Source organism: Megalops cyprinoides, chromosome 22 (assembly GCF_013368585.1).
Source record: "Megalops cyprinoides isolate fMegCyp1 chromosome 22, fMegCyp1.pri, whole genome shotgun sequence".
NCBI classification, from domain to species: domain Eukaryota; kingdom Metazoa; phylum Chordata; class Actinopteri; order Elopiformes; family Megalopidae; genus Megalops; species Megalops cyprinoides.
In genome coordinates this window covers 16,056,650-16,075,423 of record NC_050604.1, presented here as the reverse complement: position 1 = coordinate 16,075,423, position 18,774 = coordinate 16,056,650, and the positions used below count along the sequence as shown (strand labels likewise).

The 18,774-nt window shown below is 43.4% G+C and overlaps 1 protein-coding gene across 1 annotated transcript in view; it reads right to left on the bottom strand.

The window, feature by feature from the left end:
* The window catches only part of lrba (LPS responsive beige-like anchor protein), a 195,403-nt gene that overhangs the window by 148,849 nt on the left and 27,780 nt on the right, over positions 1 to 18,774 (bottom strand). Inside the window, exons 6-22 of the mRNA XM_036516523.1 lie at positions 17,947 to 18,068; positions 16,797 to 16,923; positions 16,112 to 16,231; positions 14,662 to 14,808; positions 14,015 to 14,212; positions 12,464 to 12,597; positions 12,157 to 12,265; positions 10,319 to 10,471; positions 9,715 to 9,883; positions 9,169 to 9,248; positions 8,696 to 8,758; positions 7,672 to 7,769; positions 6,429 to 6,521; positions 5,223 to 5,331; positions 4,568 to 4,649; positions 2,339 to 2,462; positions 1,783 to 1,975 (exon numbers count right to left, since the gene is read on the bottom strand). Of these exons, the coding sequence (XP_036372416.1) occupies positions 1,783 to 1,975; positions 2,339 to 2,462; positions 4,568 to 4,649; positions 5,223 to 5,331; positions 6,429 to 6,521; positions 7,672 to 7,769; positions 8,696 to 8,758; positions 9,169 to 9,248; positions 9,715 to 9,883; positions 10,319 to 10,471; positions 12,157 to 12,265; positions 12,464 to 12,597; positions 14,015 to 14,212; positions 14,662 to 14,808; positions 16,112 to 16,231; positions 16,797 to 16,923; positions 17,947 to 18,068 (2,121 nt within the window). The remainder of the gene's footprint in view (positions 1 to 1,782; positions 1,976 to 2,338; positions 2,463 to 4,567; positions 4,650 to 5,222; positions 5,332 to 6,428; positions 6,522 to 7,671; positions 7,770 to 8,695; positions 8,759 to 9,168; positions 9,249 to 9,714; positions 9,884 to 10,318; positions 10,472 to 12,156; positions 12,266 to 12,463; positions 12,598 to 14,014; positions 14,213 to 14,661; positions 14,809 to 16,111; positions 16,232 to 16,796; positions 16,924 to 17,946; positions 18,069 to 18,774) is intronic.

The following is an 18,774-nucleotide window of genomic DNA, read 5'->3' as shown; positions in this document are numbered from 1 at the left end:
CGCGCACACACACACACACACACACACACACACACACACAGATTGCTCAGCCCTGCAGCGGTGAGAGGAGAGAGCTACAGTGACAAACTGCTGTGCTGCTACAGAGGTGGCAGGAAATCTATCAAACTGGACAATAAAATTGCAATTGAGTTTCTTTAGCTTTTTTATAGCAGATGCATGTATCTTGATGGGTAGCACTGGTGCGCCTATCGAATTCACAGTCTGGGAGCTCGCCTGACGAGCACTGTTTTTAGATTAGAGCTGGGTTATTGTAAACAGGGCCAAGCAGAACCAGCATTAATCTTGTGCAATTATAGGAAAAAGGCAATTACAGCCTGTCTCAACCTGAAACGCGTGATCAATTTCTTTACACTTTCACCACAGCAGTGAGTTTGAGCCTGTTACTTCAATTATATTACACCATGCCTCCACAAAAGGCACGCTCAAACCAAAACAAACCCACAATGCCAAATAAATCACATCTTACTACAACACAAATTACAAGTTTGTACTTTGAGAAAGCAACTTAAAAATAGACCGTGAGAAAAACACAAAATTTGACAAAATCACAAATAAAAAAAATAAAAGACTTTACTAGCACTTGTACAGTACTTTGAATTTAGTCCTTCAAAATACATATTGACAAACCCATGTATATGCATACTGCGTATTCGCATACTGGTAAAAATGTTGTTAAATATTTTAATCACATTTTACATATATACAAAAGTTAATTATTTTGCGCTTTGTTTTGTTTAGGAATATGAATATCTAGTATAGCAATTCAGCTGTTGAACCTGTGCCATTTATTATATATTTGCTTTAGAAAATGATAAAGCCACTGAAATAAAAGCAGCAGGATCACACTGATGAAAATTCATGCAAATTCACAGTGAAAGATGTTCCTTATCGGCATAGTTTCATTGTATAATATAACAATAATCCTTACTACAATCAGCAAAACTGCACATTGTTCAAACAAAAAATAAAGAAAGAAGAAAAAAAGACTTATGTGAGCTTATTTCTAGTATAGCAGTACAATAGAATTAGCTCTTGAATTATTTTTCCTTTCTACACTTGTAATCCATTAAGTTATTGTAATTATATATCAGTCGACCAACTAGAACCTGTATACTCGTTACATGAAGCTTCTTCATTCGAAACATGTATGAGGACCATTAATGGTGTATTTCAGCACAAATACGTCTGTCTGAATGCCTCACAGAGCAGCTGTGCCTCCTAGTGGCCAACAGTCCTAACAAAACCAGAGATACCAAACAGCTAAAAAAAAAAAGTCAACCTAGGCACTTTCTGCCCTTAGTAATTGATCCAGGGTCAGAAATGTACACTAAATGGTAGGGATTAGAATTCTGGGTGGGCAAGATGATCTTAGATCTGTTGTCAAGGGTAGAAAGTACCTGGGGCAAAAAAAAATCAGTGCCTCAGGCTACAATCTGCTAGTGTTCAGATCCAAAACCACAATCTGACACCAGTCAAATTACTTCACTGCCCTGGAGCAAAGTATGAAACTTAATATGAGAAAAAAAGTTTTCAATAATAAGCACCAGGATTTTTAGTTTATCTAAGTTCTTTTAAAAAAATAGAAACTTCATATACAATGGAAGGATATCTAATTTCACTTGGACCACAAACTGCTCCACAGATTGCGCTATCCCACAGCTGGTCTCACGTATACGCTGAATGCACAGTCTATAAAATGTGTATTGTGTAGAGTTGTACGGATATGAGAGCGTTGTGTGTTAGATGCTTTGGGATCCAAACCTTGGAGTGCATGATGGAGAGTGTGTCCACCCACACGCGCCAGCCGCCCCACTCGTACTTGATGGCGTGGTAGAGGAGGATGCGGAAGATGGCGTACACCATCTCTGTGATCTTCTGCTCCTCGCTGCTCCGCGGGTTGAAGAAGCACAGCGACAGCATCCACTCCTGCCACACGGAGCACTGCAGCAGACTCCTGTACACACACATACACACACACACACACACACACACACACACACACATACACATACATACACATACACATACACATACACATACACATACACATACACATACATACACACACACACACACACACACACACACACACACACACACACACACACACACACACATACACACACACACACACACACACACACACACACACACACACACACACATACACACACACACATACACACACACACACACAGGGAGAGAGCAGTGGTGAGGGACATAACACATACAAACAAACACATACAAGTAAACACATGCACGCATGCACACAGACACACACACACACACACACACACAGTGGGACAGAGCTCTTTACCTGCGGTTCTCTCGGCTGTTGTTGAACAGTTTGATCATGTCTGACAGGAAGATCCGCCGCACCTCCATGCTCTCAGCACTCTGGGGCGAGCTCTTCAACAGGGCCGCGATCACTTTCAGGATCTCTGCCAAAGCAACGGACACATCTTACAACTTACCATTTCCATTACTGATTTCACTACGTTATCACCCACTTCCAGTGCATAATCGGCTGCTTTCATTGCTCCCTTTCACAACATTATTCTCTGATGCACGGCGTGCTTTTCTGTGCTCCTGCTGTGTCTGTTCATAACACAGAGCAATATCATTGATTCATACAATTATCAAAGACATCAAAGACATACCAAATATATTTTGACTTCAATAACGGCCATTCCTGATCCTGCAAACATGATGCAATAATTCTGCAATACGTTTGGATAAAATGAAATGTGAAGGATTAAATTATCTATATCCAATTCGTTTTATATTTTTCTCCACGTTTAAAGGGCAATACTATTACAGAAACCGAAAAACAGTCCCTACCCACCTCTGATCCCTCTCTGGCAAGCCCATAGATCCCCCCCTTTGCATGTGTACACTAGACACCTCAATATGAAAGTGGTGGCAAAAGCAACAAAACCATAAAAAGAAATGTATCCATATGACAGCGTAGGTCCCGCTTTACTTTGAGAGCTAAGCCCTCATTTCCCTGGAATCCGCCGTTTGGCAAAACAGAGGAGGCTGGAAGTTTAGATGAATAATGTAGACAGTGTCAGTGTCCATTTGGCTGAGCCGTGGGTTTTGCATTTCACTCATCCTGAAAGAACAGAACCCGGCCAGTGATGTTTTGTGTTGTTTCTCCTTCAAATTATGAGTCACTGAACCTTCCCAGTAGAAAATTACCTCTGCTTGTATTTGGACTTTTTTCCATTCTGCATTTGGTCTGAGTTTTTCTGGGGTAATTTGGGGGGAAACGGTATTTCCTTCATTTGTTTAATCGGGTCTGACTTTACTAAAGACGGCAATCAAAGCCACTCTGGGGCTTCAGAGCCGATTAGGATCAAAAGACACAAAGCCAAGAGGAAACAAAGCCTGTGGAACTGCATCCAACAGCAGCATGTGCTCACACACAGATGCCCTGTCACACACAAACACACAAAACACACATGCACAAACATACACAACACACACAAGAAGACATTCGCACACACATATACAGTATACACACACGCAAGTACATGCACGCACACACATGCACACACAAGCACAGACACACTAAAACACATACGTACAGGCAAACACAAAACACACATTCAAGCACACACATAAACACACAGACGTACACATACACATACACAAACACAAACACACACACACACACACACACAAGCGTATACACACAAGAAAAGCACACACCTGCACAAAACACACAGGGATGCACAAACATATACACACAAAGACATGCACATACGCAAAAATAATTATAACACACATAGTTTAAGTTCACTGTGAAATACACCAGGTAATCTGAGTCAAGTTCACCCCATGAATAGCCCAGAGTTGTTGCTGTCTATTTTGCTTAAGGTTTTTACAAAACAGCAAACTTTAGTAAACCAGCATATTTTGCCCCAAATGAGGGGTTCCTAGAAATGACAAGTACAATCAAAGGCACAGTATGTAAGAATGCATGAGGTTAGGATGGGATGACAGAGTGATCAGAACCAGAGCTGCAATTTCAGCTCATTCCGCAGCATCAGAAACAAAAGGCCTCTAATGAGCCACATATAAAAACACCACTACGGCTCGAATCACGACTGTGCTTCCAAAGCAAATCTCCTCCATTTAAAAAAACCACACATGCAATACAAAAAACACACTTTTGGTTTATCAGCTGGCCATTTTATAAACGTTAAAACTGCCCACATTTAAAAGATAATAGTTTAAAAATACACTACATTAGGAAAAGCAAAGAGACTGTTTTTAGTAACCAAAGGTATAAGATGACTAGTCTGTCCAATGATGTTTAAGACTGTGGTCTTATAATGTACTGCCACGGTGACTTAGACATAAATATAAACCTTTTTTTGTACCCTTTTTTCAACGGAACATAAGCCTGTGCATTTCACAAGTATGCTGAGGTATGTTTAAGACTGTCATACATACAGGTGTGTTACCACACTATCAGGGATGGTATGTTTAGGTGAGTTCTCAGACTGCTGCAGGTAGAGGTACACTCAGGCTCACTCACGTGGGTTGAGGATCTTGACGGCAGAGTCAGGGTCTGGGTGCTGTTTGTGAATGACTTGTGTGCTGAGCTGCTCTGTGAGAATCTGCAGAGAGAGAGAAATGCCATCAGCATCTTGTACCTGCTCACAGACAGGGAAAAAGATGTCTCTCAGACCAGAGGACTCAACTCATATTAAATTGGAATTAAACAATGGGAGAAACACAGAAACTGCATGAGCATTTCCATGTGATAACAGTCATTCAATAGTAATAACAGCAATATGCATCATGATAAAATATAATACAGACAAGGACATAATAAGGACAAATAAGGATTTAAACTGTGTAAAATTATTAATTGCAGTGCTACCCATAATCATCATAATTCTTTTGCTTTTTCTTTGGCCACTTCAAGGAGGCCATGTTACAGAGGATCTGAATCTGAAGAGACCGACTTCGCTCAAATGGAGAAATAAGACACTAGCTAGTAATTCTGTTAAACATGTCCAAGTAGCAGCAGTTATAAAATCAGACAAAATGCAACCCACAACATTATTAGAAGTGGTAGCAGTAGTATTAAAGGTCCATATAGTTTTTTATGTACTTAATTTAATAACAGTAAAATGAAATGCTCAGAACTACATGAGATGACAGAAGAAGTTGGTGTAGTGTCCGACCTCAAACAGGACGTTGTACGTGGTCAGAGTGAACTGGCCAGAGTGGAGCATCAGCCGCTCGGACAGCAGAGAGAAGAGGCCGTGGCCCAGCATGACCTCAGATTTCCTCCTGCAACGCACACACAAACACACATACAGCTGTCGGCTGTCTGCTTGCGATATCCTACTCCACGCACACACACACAGTGCACAAAAGCCTCAGGGGCCTCCACCCCAAAATCTGCACTGCCAGTGTTCAAACTGACAAAACCCAAAAATTACACATTTATAAAAGTAAGCATAAAGTTTAAAAAGACCCTCAAAAACAAAAATCTCATTTCCATCTCAGATGTTAAATATTAATACGCCGCCGCAGTTTTGCAAATATCAAGGAGGATTAAAAAGCACGTCTGAACAGAACAGCCTAATCTGAGACCAGTGAAGAGAGAGCTTGGTGCGCGGGTGCAGGCTTGAGTGTGGAGAACCTATGAGACGTCTGAGAGATCTTTCCCAGCTGCCAGGGAAATTCTGATCAAAGCTCGCACATCAAAACGAGCTATGAAAAATACATTCGTGACTGGTATCCAATCAAGTGTTTTAGTCCAACGGGCTCTTAATTGCTTTGCAAACGAGCAAAGGCCTCTCAGAGGCTAATTCCTTATTCAAACAGCCTTCCGGGACCAGAGCAGTCCACGTCTGAGGAAAGGCTCTTTTAATAATCTCACATTCCTGCGGCATGTCATCTGCATGTGCACCAGCTATCAGCCTCAACCTGAGAAGCACATATGTGCTATGTGCAAATTTATATCTGTAAATGTGTATGCTGTGTGAAAATGCAGATCCATGAATGTGTGCTGCGTGCAAATGTAAATATCTGTAAATGCGTGTGCTGTGAGAATACCTACACTTTTTCATTTGTGTGCTATGAATGGTATACTCTAATTCCGTTAATACCATACATTATTATATATACTTATGTATTTGGTTGGAGTTCCCCACACACATTTGCTCCAACACTCAAATGTAGTTGATTCATTGTATTCAAGTTTGAGGATTTGAAATGGACTTGTGCCTTCATACCTTCATCATTGATTTTTTTAGACAAAATTTCAGAAAATCAAAGGAAGGGGAAAAAATTCAAAGAAAGCATGAATACTTCAACTACAAGGTGTGGCTCTGTGGGGAAATGAATCTGTCCTTTTGAATGCTGTCTCATACTGCACTTACTTAGGAGGCAGATGCTTCAGAAAGAACCCCAGGACCTTGAGGGCCTGCACTCGAACAGCTTCACTTTTAGATGCAAGAAGCTTATAGATCGCTCTAAAAAACACAAAAGACATACAGTATATACACTCAGTTCATATAAAACCATTAAAAAAAAACAAAATCATGGCACTGAATGACAAATAAACATCTTATTTTATGTGTAGCTTTTTTGTTTTGTTTTATGTAGAAATACTATTAATTATTACTATTTTATTATAAATTTATAATATTTTATAAATTTAAATTTATATTATTTTTCATTTGAAAATTGTTCATTCAATCTTCTTTTAACATTTTTTATCATAGACACTAATCATCCCGCACAAGCAAATGAAATAACACATTCACAAATTTGTGAATGCACAAGATGTTGCATTTAAATTTAATTTTCAGCTATTTTAAACCACACAATTTAATTCTGTGAAAGATGAATAACAGAATATGAAAATACGCAGGTGCTGTTGCAACAGATTCAGTGGAAGAAGGCAGAATTTCTGTTACTCACGATTATGTCACATCTTTCTTTAATGAAGATTGCTTCGCTCAATAATTTATTAACACAAATCCTCTTACCGGAGGTAAAAATGTGCCCTATATCTGCACAAGTGGGACAGCAGTGATCTCATCCCAACACCGTTTCCTTTTAAATGTAATATTAACATAACTAATATGTGATTAATTATTAATTCAGTGTTAAATGGCATAACGTGCTGCAAACCTAAACCTATTACGTGATTACAGGAAATGAGGCTGCAGAGAAAAATATCAGCGCACCCCAAAACTCTGCTGTTACCCACAGATGTTTTTCAATGTACAACTGGCTTCAGTCAAATGCAGGGCACAGGTCATTAAGAACCAATCTCCAGCTAAGGCGGGATCGCTGGACATACTATTCCAATGTTATGATCAGCATTGGGTCATGGTGGTTTTGTGTCTGTTTGTATGTGCAGGTATTTATTTTTTGAAAAGCCATGAATGTAATGAGGATTAGGAGATGAAATACATTTTCAGATGTGTAACTAAGTGTGTAACTCAAGCTCACCAGTACCGAACAGGCCTTGTAACCATATTTTTTTCTGGTCCGGTTTAGTTTTCCTCCACTGACACCGGACTTTATCTGCAACACGACGGGCCGCGTGACGGTGCTGTCAGCTCACAGCAGCGGCGCCTTACGGCCAATCGTCACGGGAAACCGGAGACATACCGTATTCCGTTGCGCTGGTCAAACGCCGGCACCATGGAGCCCGGGTGCTCCGACATCAGGGCCACCAGCAGCTGCAGCACGTCCATTAAATTGTCATCCTAGGAAAATAAACCCGGCCGCGGGCCATTAGCAGCATTAGCGACGTGATAAACACCCCACTAATACGAGCTCAATTAGCACGGCTTCGCCATGTCATCAAGAAACCCCACAGAAAGAACACACCGGGCGGGGAAAAACAGCGCTAATGTATGGCCGTCACGCTCACAAACGAAGCAAACAATGATCTGCATTAATTATTCATCTACTCGATCATTAGACTTACTCCCTCTCATATATTATATGTCTGTATAAAAACCTGGTGCAATGCTGTTTATCTGATGGAATTAAATACTACACGATGTCTTGCCAGCTTACCAATGCATTGGAGCGATAAGCACAAGACATTTATAGGAACATAACGGGTCAATAAAGTAAAAGTGCAAAACTTCTTGTCAGAAATTATACATAAATTCAGTCAGGTACAGTAGAAGGACTGTGTTGCTTCACTTTCAAGAAGGCATTCCTGTTGTTTGTTTTGTGATATTACTCCGTTTATACGCTTATGTGAAGGAAAAATATAGCAGCTTCTTTAGCATTTTCTTTCATTTCAAATTTAGCTTTTCTTGGCATGGTACTCAGACGGAATATTTCCTACAGCAGCATAATTGTGAGGTACACAATAGGTAGTGTCACCGTCTTTCAATTGAGCATGGCCATATGAACTACTGCTCTGGCTATGAGGATAGGGTGACATCTAGTGGTACTTTAGAAAACAGCACAGTTTGTAAAATATGTCTTGACTACACTGCATGATTAAGTCAACTGAGACAATCATACTTGATCCAATATACTGTATGATAAGGAAGTCAGACTCACCTCAGAGAAATCAGTATCACTAAGACTCATACCCATTATTTTTGTACAATTAAAAATATATTTTCAAGATCAGCTGGTGTAATATTTCAGTGTAATATGGCTTTACTACCTCATGCATTGTGAGTAGGTAGTTGAGAATACTTTGCAGCTCATCTTCCTTCACTCCACGATCCTGTTAAAAAAGACCGATTTGTTGATTGGCTGCAAAGTCATCAAATACTCAGTCAAGGACTCGGAACTCATCCCATTTTCAAATTGACTATTTTCAATGACAAGTGGCTTTGTCAAACAAAACGTCAGCCTTCAGACATTGGAAACATTGCTTCAAGAACATTTATCCATGGCCATTGCTTCAAGAACATTTATCCATGGCCAAAACAAAACCAATAAAAACCACATCCTTTCCAAACATATCGTCGTTTTATCTTAACTTTTACGTCTTCCTTTACAGAGTGGAACCAAACAGCAACTATAAAAGCTTGCAAAATGTTTTCATTGTCCACACAATTAAATCTGAGTTGTGATTATGCAAGAATAAGAGCTCTTAATTCTCACACAATAACAAGTAGGGTCCAAACTCACCTTCACAACCAGCTGTTTGATGAACAGCAGCAGGAAGGCTCTCAGGGAATGAATCTCTTTCTGTGTGGGTCTGGGGCCATCTAAACACACAGAGAGGAGACCCATGGCAAACCCAGGACAGACAGCGAAAGTCAGTGTGAGAGTGTGTTCTGTGTGTTTTTTATTTTGCGTGCATGTGTGTGTGTCTCTGTGTGTGTGTTCTGCAACATTATATTAGCACTACATACATTTTAAGAAGGCTAACTAAGGTCTGTGTATATCTCTTGAGTTTACCAAGTTTATTTTCTTTGTATCTTTACTGCATTACACCAACACAGAGAGAATCTGAACACTGACAGCATACAAGGTGTCATTCCATTCACACTGACAAAAGCATCTGAAATCCCAGCGAAATCCCAGCGCTGTGTGCTCTGCTGTATACCCAGGAGAGCTGGAGAGAGCATGACAACACAAACAGCATGCAGACAGATACAGCATGGGACCGCTAGCCCCGTTTCCCATGGTTTCGGACTCAGGCCGCAGCAGCAGGAAGAGGGCGCCGCTCACCGAGGCCTCTGGGCGCGACTCCGCTGCAGTCCTCCGGGTTCACCACCCAGTAGAAGTACTTCAGAGAGTGCATGACCTGCAGTACCGTGCCCACCCTGGGGATGGCGTTGTAGATGGCCATCGTGCTGATGAACTCCGTCGCCAGGTAGGTGTAGAGCATCAGCTGCACCTGCGCACCACAGTGGAGAGACGGACACGTGGAATCAGCAGATCTGCGCAACTCGGAGACACAGAGCAGCGAGGTCCGTTGCATGTGCAGAGGTGTTAGAGAACCCACAGTCATTGAAATTTATCAAACAAATCATGTTACCACATCTGGAACAGAAAACACCAATTAAGTAGCATACAGCTATTGTAATTAAGTCCAAGTTCATTTACAATTTCAGTTAAATTAAGTTTTTTAATTAAATGTGAATTTATGTATTGCACTATGATTTAGGCCTGCGCCTCCAATTCCAAAGGCCACCGGTGTGACGCTTAAGCCACTCAATATGTCCTAGTTAAGGCCGCCACACTGCTGTTTGAGAGATAAGGGTCTGTGTAAAAGCAGCGACACAGTTCTCGGGGGTGAGCTGGGTGCTGCAGACAGGCTGTGGGCAGTCACCTTGGCCGGGGCGTGGATCCAGATGCTGGGGTTGAACAGGATGTGGTCGCACAGGTGTTTGAGCAGGTGGGCGCCGCTCTGCAGGTTACTCAGGTACCGCGCCAAAGCCAGGAAGATGTCCAGCACGGCTCGGGTCACGTGGACTTTGGAAGACTGCGGACATGTGACACGGAGGGAGCAGACATCAGAGAGGAGCATCTGCAGGAATCCAGGCACGCATGCAGACACAGGGGCATGGCACCTCCTGCTCTTTACTGCGTTTCTGGGCTTAATCTTAAGCATTTAAACAGGAGGGACCAACTCCGACAATGACACAGCTGTTGTAATTACATTACTGTCATTTAGCAGAAACTCTTATCCAGAGCAATTTAGATAAGTTACAACGTTGCATGTTACCCTTTTATACAGCTGGATATTTACTGAGGTTACTGGGTTAAGTACCTTGCCCAAGGGTGCAGCAGCGGTGCCCCAGTGGGGAATTGAATTTGCAATCTTTCAGTCATGAGCCCTACTCCTTACCAATATGCCACACTGCCCCCCACTGGACAAATATAAATTATAGAAATATAAATGTAACTGTATAAAACACTACAAAAACATATAGGCAAATGCATTAAAGCCTTTTTGGTTCATGTATTTGCGTATTTGGGAAACCCACCCAGCCTATATTTGACATGATATCCATTATAAGTGCAACAGTAATACCCCACCTGCTATTTTTAAACCGCATGCCACTCTTACAACTTCATTTTCTGCCTTAACCACTAAGCCACACAACCACCCTGATGAGAAGGGTTCTTAACCATGATTAATAGAACAACCAATGTAATCAAGGCCATGTGTCAACAGGTTTCTTCTGATTAGATAGTGTAAACCTCTAATAAGCAAATTAATTCACAGTGATAGACCTCTCCTTCTGTCACATAGGAAAATGCGTGCTTGTGACATTAATGTAAACCAACAGTTAACCACAAGTGGTTCAATACAAAAGTGTCTATGTAAGTGATACTGTGGTCTTTGATTAGAAAGGAAGCAGTCCATAGCCGTACAGATAAAGAATCTCATCTCACCACAGTGATGTGACCTCCTGCAGATTCTGTCTCTCAATAAGGTCATTGACATCTGTGCTTGAGGTACTGGCACAAATGTTACTTCCCTTCACAGGGATTCTTCCCAGAATGCACCAGTGTGCCATGGTCTGACTGAGTGCCTGCTCTGGTCCTGTCAAGAGTCAGGCAGCAAAACCTATCTGCTGCCCCCTAGAGGCCATGGCTGTTCAAAGAAGAGTAAATGAGCTGAACCTGAACTTTCCTACCAGCAGACTGCACTGTTGGCACACGGCAGAGAAATCCATGAGCACACAGTGTTTACATGGGGCTCTGGAATGATGTTACGAGGGGAATTATGTCGTCAGGATAAAAGCACAATTTCTAGGATTACTTCTACTGCTGAAATAGTCCAATTTCTGTGAAACTGGGCTGCTTTGAAGATGGTGTACTGAGAGGAGCTACTTTGAGGCACATTACTTTGAAGATATTTTGTGTCTACATGGACACACAAGTGCAGATGCACTAGGCTGCAAACATCAGTTACAAGTGACTCGGGTAGCAGGCTTATCAGCTCACTGATACCATTGACACTTGATAATGCATAACAGCAAGCTTGTGAGCTAGCAGGAAAAGGAAAAAAGTAACTTTTCTTCCATTCAGGCAGTTTAACATGAGTTCTCAAGGACAGCGGCATACTTGAGCCCTTTCCCAGCAGAAAAGATTTTCAAGGACTTTGAAGGACCGTGGGAACAGTAAGGAGGGGGAGGCGGCGCTGACGGGATCCCTCACCTTCTCCAGACTGTACCCGATGACCAGCAAGCCTTTGCAGGCCACGACCTGTTCTTGCATAGCCATGGAGTTCTGCAGCAGCTCCATCACAAAGGACAGGAGGGTGCAGCTGAGAACAGGAAGACGTTTACATGATTCAACGGCGCCCTCTGCAGGCACAACTCCCTTCCCCTCCAGCTTTCCTCAAAGCTGGGAGACACACCCTTTGGCATTTGAAACAGATAAAACTCTTGAAAACTCTGTCTGATTCCATTAGAATTTGAACGGCCTGTCATAAGAAAATGCACAAAAAAACAAACGTCCTTACCAGATAGAGGTGTCCAGCTGGTCGCTGTTGTGCTGGTGATAGTCAAGCTGTGCAAAGAGAGGGAAGAGCACCTGCACTCCACCGATCGAGTGCATGGCGCTCTGTACAGAGTGCGTCAGCACAGCTCTCACATCCTGCACAGAAAGACACAGGCATTTAGCTACAGCTCCCAGACACACAACGCACAGACACACAGGACACAAATGCTAACCGCTAACAGGAGACCGGCTCTCCTCTGCCAGTCTGCTGTGACAAAGCGAGCGTGCTCTGTCAACCTGCAGTTTGTGAGTGAGTGTGCGAGTGAGTGTGCTCTGCCAGTCTCCAGTGTGTAACACTGCTCTCCCAGCCTGCAGTCTATAAGTGTGCGCCGGTCTGTGGTGTATAAGTGATCCTGCTCTGTCAGTCTGACATGTAAGTGTGTGTGCTTTGCCAGTCTGTAGGCTGTAAGCAACAATGCTCTACCGGTCTGCAGTCTGCAGCATGTAATGGAATCCTCTGCCAGCCTGCACTGCAAAACAGTCTGTGTGTCAGTGGCACTGAGAAGAGAAGCAGCTTGAGGTGTTAACATGACAGCAGCAGGCCCCTGTGCTGAGCTGAGTGGGGGTCTCCCGTGACCACAGGGCGCTCTAGTGCACTATGCACTGCAGCACAGCAGCCACAGTCTACACCTGCAGGCACACAGACCGTGACTGCAGACTCAACCACAGACACCTCCAGCAACACATGGGCAGATGCATCTAAGTTGATCAGGTTGGGCTGAGATCACAATACTGAGTATGATTAAATGAAACCTCTAAAGTTTTAATAAGCCTTGGGTTAAACTGTTGTGGCCTGAGTTTCACTAGAGCATTCAAAACAAAGCAGTTCAGTAGTTATAAATATATAAAGACATATCAGCGTGCAACCATATGGTATTGCTGTATAGTGTGCAACTTTGGTCAGAATGATAAAACTACTCTATGGTGCCTTAGTGTGGTTACAAAAATCAAGTACAAATTCAAGATTTGTGTTGGGTTATGGGTGTTTGTGTGTATGTGTGTGAGGAAAACATGGAATCAGTTTACACACTGAACATTCCAAGCTTATGTGCATTGCAGGAAGGAAATTACATTATGTTGAGACAATTTAAATGGGAATTATGGGTAATTATATACGAAAACAGTAGGGCACCGTGGGCAGGGAAATGGTTTTCTTAATGCACATTTAATTAAGGCTGCGTTCTTCCCAGCTATCCTATAGTGAACTCATTTATTCTACCCCAAATGAGAAACGCCTCAAAACTATATACATATATACATAACTACCCAGCTTGTACAGTGGTTCATTTGAGGACACTGCGTAGTTGGAGCCTAATTATCTGACAGAGCAGATCTACAGTACAATACACAGGTGTAGAGTGGGGTTTTTTTTCCCCCTTTCTGTCTCCAGCTCTTAATGAAACATTTAGATGTGGAGCCCCGGCATCAGAAGCGCTCATTAGCGCTGTCAGGCTGCGTGCGGGGGCAGCAGCCGCGCGGCGGGAGAGCCCGGGTAACGGGGCCGAGGCCGTACCTGAAGCATGAGGGCGTGGGGCGAGTGCACGAAGATGGACGGGCTGTTTTTGGGCGAGGACTCCAGGCAGAGCTGGGCGTCGGTGGCCCGGGGGTTGTAGGTGAAGGCGATGCTGCCGGACAGCTTCCCGTCGTACAGGACCATCTTGTGGTGCTCGGCGAACAGGAGGTCGCTCTCCGCCCTGTGCTTAAAGGTGCCCTGGAGACCGGAAGCAGGATTTACAGGTTTCCCATTCAAATAAAATGATTTTCAATGATGTCTGAATGCCAAAACCATGAATTTTTTCAAAGATTGCATGTAACCCTGCAGTCATCACACTCCTGTGGAGCTGGGCTCCTTTGAAGACAGAAATGCAGACGCAATTCTTTCTGAGGTGCATTACTTAAACATTCCTTTCAAAAGACACGCTTTGCAGACACACTTGTGAATGCTATGAGCAGTGAATACAGCTCCCTTCTTTAATAAAGCGACTATTAATTATACGTTGTGGTGAGTTCTACTTAGTGTGGCACACATATTTACTATGATTTTCACTGTATTTTGTGACATTTTTTCTAAAAAAAAAATCATCCCCAGGACAAAGAGTACCCAGCTGCCTCCTAGAGGCAGCTAATGACCCTTGGTGAAAAACATAATGATGTTGGCACCTTGTAGCTTGGACCCAGCTGGTAAATACCCAGGATCTGAGCAGCATTGAGGGCTTCACTAAACAGGTACACCGCCCCCATCTGGCCACAGAACACCCGGTTAGCGTCCGCCGTCTCACACGAGCCCAGGAAACACTTATCAAACGTCTGGGGAAGAAGGAAAAGACACATCACTCGAAACGGCGGTTACTGCACAGTGCTGCTGACCTGAGTTCAGTTTCAAACAGGAGCTCACAGCAGCATAAAGATTTCATTACTGTGCAGTTGCTTTAATGCAACATACGCCCGTTCTCACAGCAATGAATGGAGCTGGTGTGACTGAGAGGGTGAGGTATTTAAACGGCATGCAGACATTTCTGTAGAGCCAACCGATAAATAAGGAGTGCAGCTCTGTTGAACTTAAACTCCTCTTTATGGAAGAGAAGATGATTCATATAGCTTAGGCTCTTGGGCATTACAATACACCACAAATGATTACATAAGAAAAGTATACTCATTCTTGTAAAAGCTGCTGTAACAACATTATTCTTTTCCACGTAAGTACACCCCGATAAAAACACAGGACCGGGCCTGTGTATACATGCTTCACACACCCTTATGAAGCATTACCAAACTGCTCAGGGCAGCCACTGAATGAATGTCTATCTGCAGTCATCCCGCCGGGTGTTTTCCAACATCTGACAGCCTCTCGTGCAAAATACAAGATCCTCGTTACGCTCTTTCATGTTTCAGAGGAAAGTGCATGTACAGTACACAGCTGGCGGAGGTCTGCCTCCATTATGGGCCGGTGCCAAGGTGAATGTCCTGAATGTCATGGAGTCCCTGAGTGCCAAGCTGGTGCAGGCCAAGCACACAGGCCGTGGAGAGTAATATGACAGGCGACGTGATTTCTGTTCTGTTTTTGTAATATGAAATTAATACGGTTGCCAGTAGAGATGGGAAAATGAAGTCCTTCAAAGGAATTCACATTTTTGGTCAATCAGGATCTTAAAACAATCAGTGTTTCATACTTTTCACAGACATTTGATAGGTCTCATGCAGTCTCGTCTGTGCTATCCCCATAGATCAGGTGAGCTAGCTGTAAACAAGTGGGGTACCACACTGCTCTCAAACAGAGTTATTGTTTATTTGTTTTTGTTTTTTTTCTGTCAAAGGATGTCACTGGCAGTCATTGATATGCAAGATAAGTTTCAATCCCACACTCCCGCAAAAGCTTTTTAATTAAAAAAAGTTTTTAAAAATGCAGGAACTTGGAACTCATTTAAAATATCATAATTATCCATTTTCTAGGTGCAAGAGACAAACAAGATTTATGGATGGATGATTTTGGTAATTAAGTGAAAATAATTAATGGCTGCTACCCCTTGGCATCAGTGGCTTACTGTATAAACTGCTATCAGCAATCAGTTTCAAGACACTTCAATCAGTATTATCATCATTTGATACTTACATCACTTGTACTGACCAACCAGGTTATGTCTCCATACGACGCCAGCTCCCCATTGACATAGCAGCAGATTTCACTGTTCTTCCAGCGATTGTAGATGTGCACTATAGTCACCATGTACCACTGAAACACAAATATATGCTCGTCATCACTCTGTATACCGTATTCAACAAAATTATCCATCCACATTCAACATAGGAGCAATCCAACAAAGATGGGACAGTGCTGTAATGGAATGCAGTAAGCTGTCTTGTATTTCCAAAGATCTCATGCCAAATTTCACTTCAGCTACACTAAGCTATACTTGTGAAGGGGGGAAAATAACTGAACCCCAGGCAACAATCACTGGCTCTGCTATCTAAGGTGGAATCCAATTTTGAAAACTGAACGGATTTGGACACTGCAATTCCAAACTCTTCAGGAGAGATGAACTGTATATGGAACGATAGATAAAAACTGATCCAAACGTGACGAAATGAAGTTCTTTTTTCCCAGAGGGGGGCTCCCGGGCGATGGCTCAGGAGGAGTGAGCCTCAGGAATCAAAATGATCCCTTCCCATCACGCTCCCTGGGGGACTGGATTCTGCAGGCGCTATTTCTGCCCCCCCTCCTGGGAGAGGATGGGGGGGAAGCGGCACCCCACAGTCCCGGAGCGTCCCGGCTCAGACGGCACCGGCGCGGCACCCACCTTCTGGGGTTTGAAATCGTATTTCACGCAGTGCTGGAACCCCTTCCCTTTGGACTTCAGCGAGGTCACGATCAGACAGCCTCCAACGAAGTGCGCCGAGTACCCCAGACCTTTACTGGTGCGGAAGCTGAAAGAGAGGACACATTCCCGTTTCCACGGCAAATCCTCGGACGACGGCGATTACTCTAATGGCCCTACGGTATGCGAGGCAGGCGAAGAGCAACAATGAATCACTTGTTCTGAAAGGCAGAGAAAGGCACAATTGCGGAACAGTGGCAGACCAAACACCCTCACATTTCATCCTATTTCCACATGCAGCCATACCTGTAATTTACTGAGCTAATCTCATTTTAAAAGGGCACAGCCAGGGCTGGAGTAAAACCATTACACGTTTTAAGCCGCACGGCTATCATTTTCATAATGTCCAAACAGTCCTCTTTGCATAAATGAGATTTTGACAGAAAAGAATTAGGGGCTGAAAATAGGCCAAGGCAGCCCTTGATTTTGCAGCCCTCAGAGGAAGGCTAGAGATGAATGTGAAAGCACCAAACTGCCTTCCACACATGGGCCCCATGGAGCAGGAAGCCCTGCACTAACTTTACAGAGTCTTCACTCTCTTTTTCTTGGTGAACATCTTTTTTTTTATTTCTGTTAGAACTGCTACACACTGAGAACCGTAGCAAACCACAGTTGAAAACATCTTAAAACAAGAGGGAACTGTTGTGGTCTTGCCGCATACAATCTAGCTGATCTCTCCAATGATACCGTAGCTGGATCTTCGCTCTGAGTCACCAGCAACACACTGTTCTCTGGTGTCACATCACAGTGGAGCTTCAAATGCGCTCAAGACTTTGGACTCCTACTATTACAGAAAACGCTTAGGAACTGGACTGCTACCAGCCAAAACATGAAACAGCATGCACACAAGTAGGCAGATGCTGGAGGAGTACACATCAGTGATACCTACAGTTCACGGATACTGCAGATTTGCCTGCTAAAGGCAAATAAGCTAACAAGCAGGAAAAATGAAAACTACAAGACATTATATTATACTGTGAAACCACAGTCATATAACAGAAATTTGTGAGAAGGCCACAGCCCTCCGCACATGTGAAGACCACAGGGCTTGGCATTCACCCCCCTCTCTCACCAGTACAGGTAAGGCTTGTCCTTGTCGGTGCTGATGCTGTTGAGCGGGTCCAGGCGCAGCCAGGTGTGGAAGGTGAATCCATTCTGGTAGGGCCACTTGGCGATGGGAGGCAGGGCGATGGCCTGGGGGACAGACTGAGCCTCAGAAATGTGGGCCTGTAGAAGCTCTCTCTTAAGAGCTGAAATCTGCAGTCTTCAGCTGCCTGTGCTTCACGATGGGCATGCATTGATTTCATGCTAGAATTATACATGACTGCATCCTTGTGCCTGTTACAGAGCTCAGCTTGAGTTACATTACTGATGCCAGATCCAACAGCCTGGTTTCAGTAGCCATGACATAGTTTGAAGAAAAAAAAAAAAACCCTTCAGATCATGTAATATGTTCATTTCTGTCCCAGCGCACTTACAATACAGACTGGGGTGGAAATCGTTAGCTGCTTCTGTAAGCCTTCCGACAGTAACAGTGAAAGAGTGACGCAGTTTCACCTCTCACTGAGGTTCAGCAGATAGAAAAAGCCTCTCTCCAGAGGGGCTTATCTCCAGCGCTGCCTGATAACTAGGCCTCTTCCCTGCGCACACGGAAGGTTAAGGGATCTGTCCCGCGAATTATTTTCACGGCAATACGCTGCCCATACCGCTTCAGGTGATCTGCTGCCTACAATCTGTTCCCTCCTGTGTAACTGTCACAAAAATAACTTCAAAAAGACGGTTACCGTGACTGAGAGGTGAGCGAGATGAAGAGGCAGGAAACGTTACCAAAAGGCCTGAGCGAATCAAATGACAGGCTGGCTGAATATTTGCTCAAATATTTCATTTGATGGCTGACCTT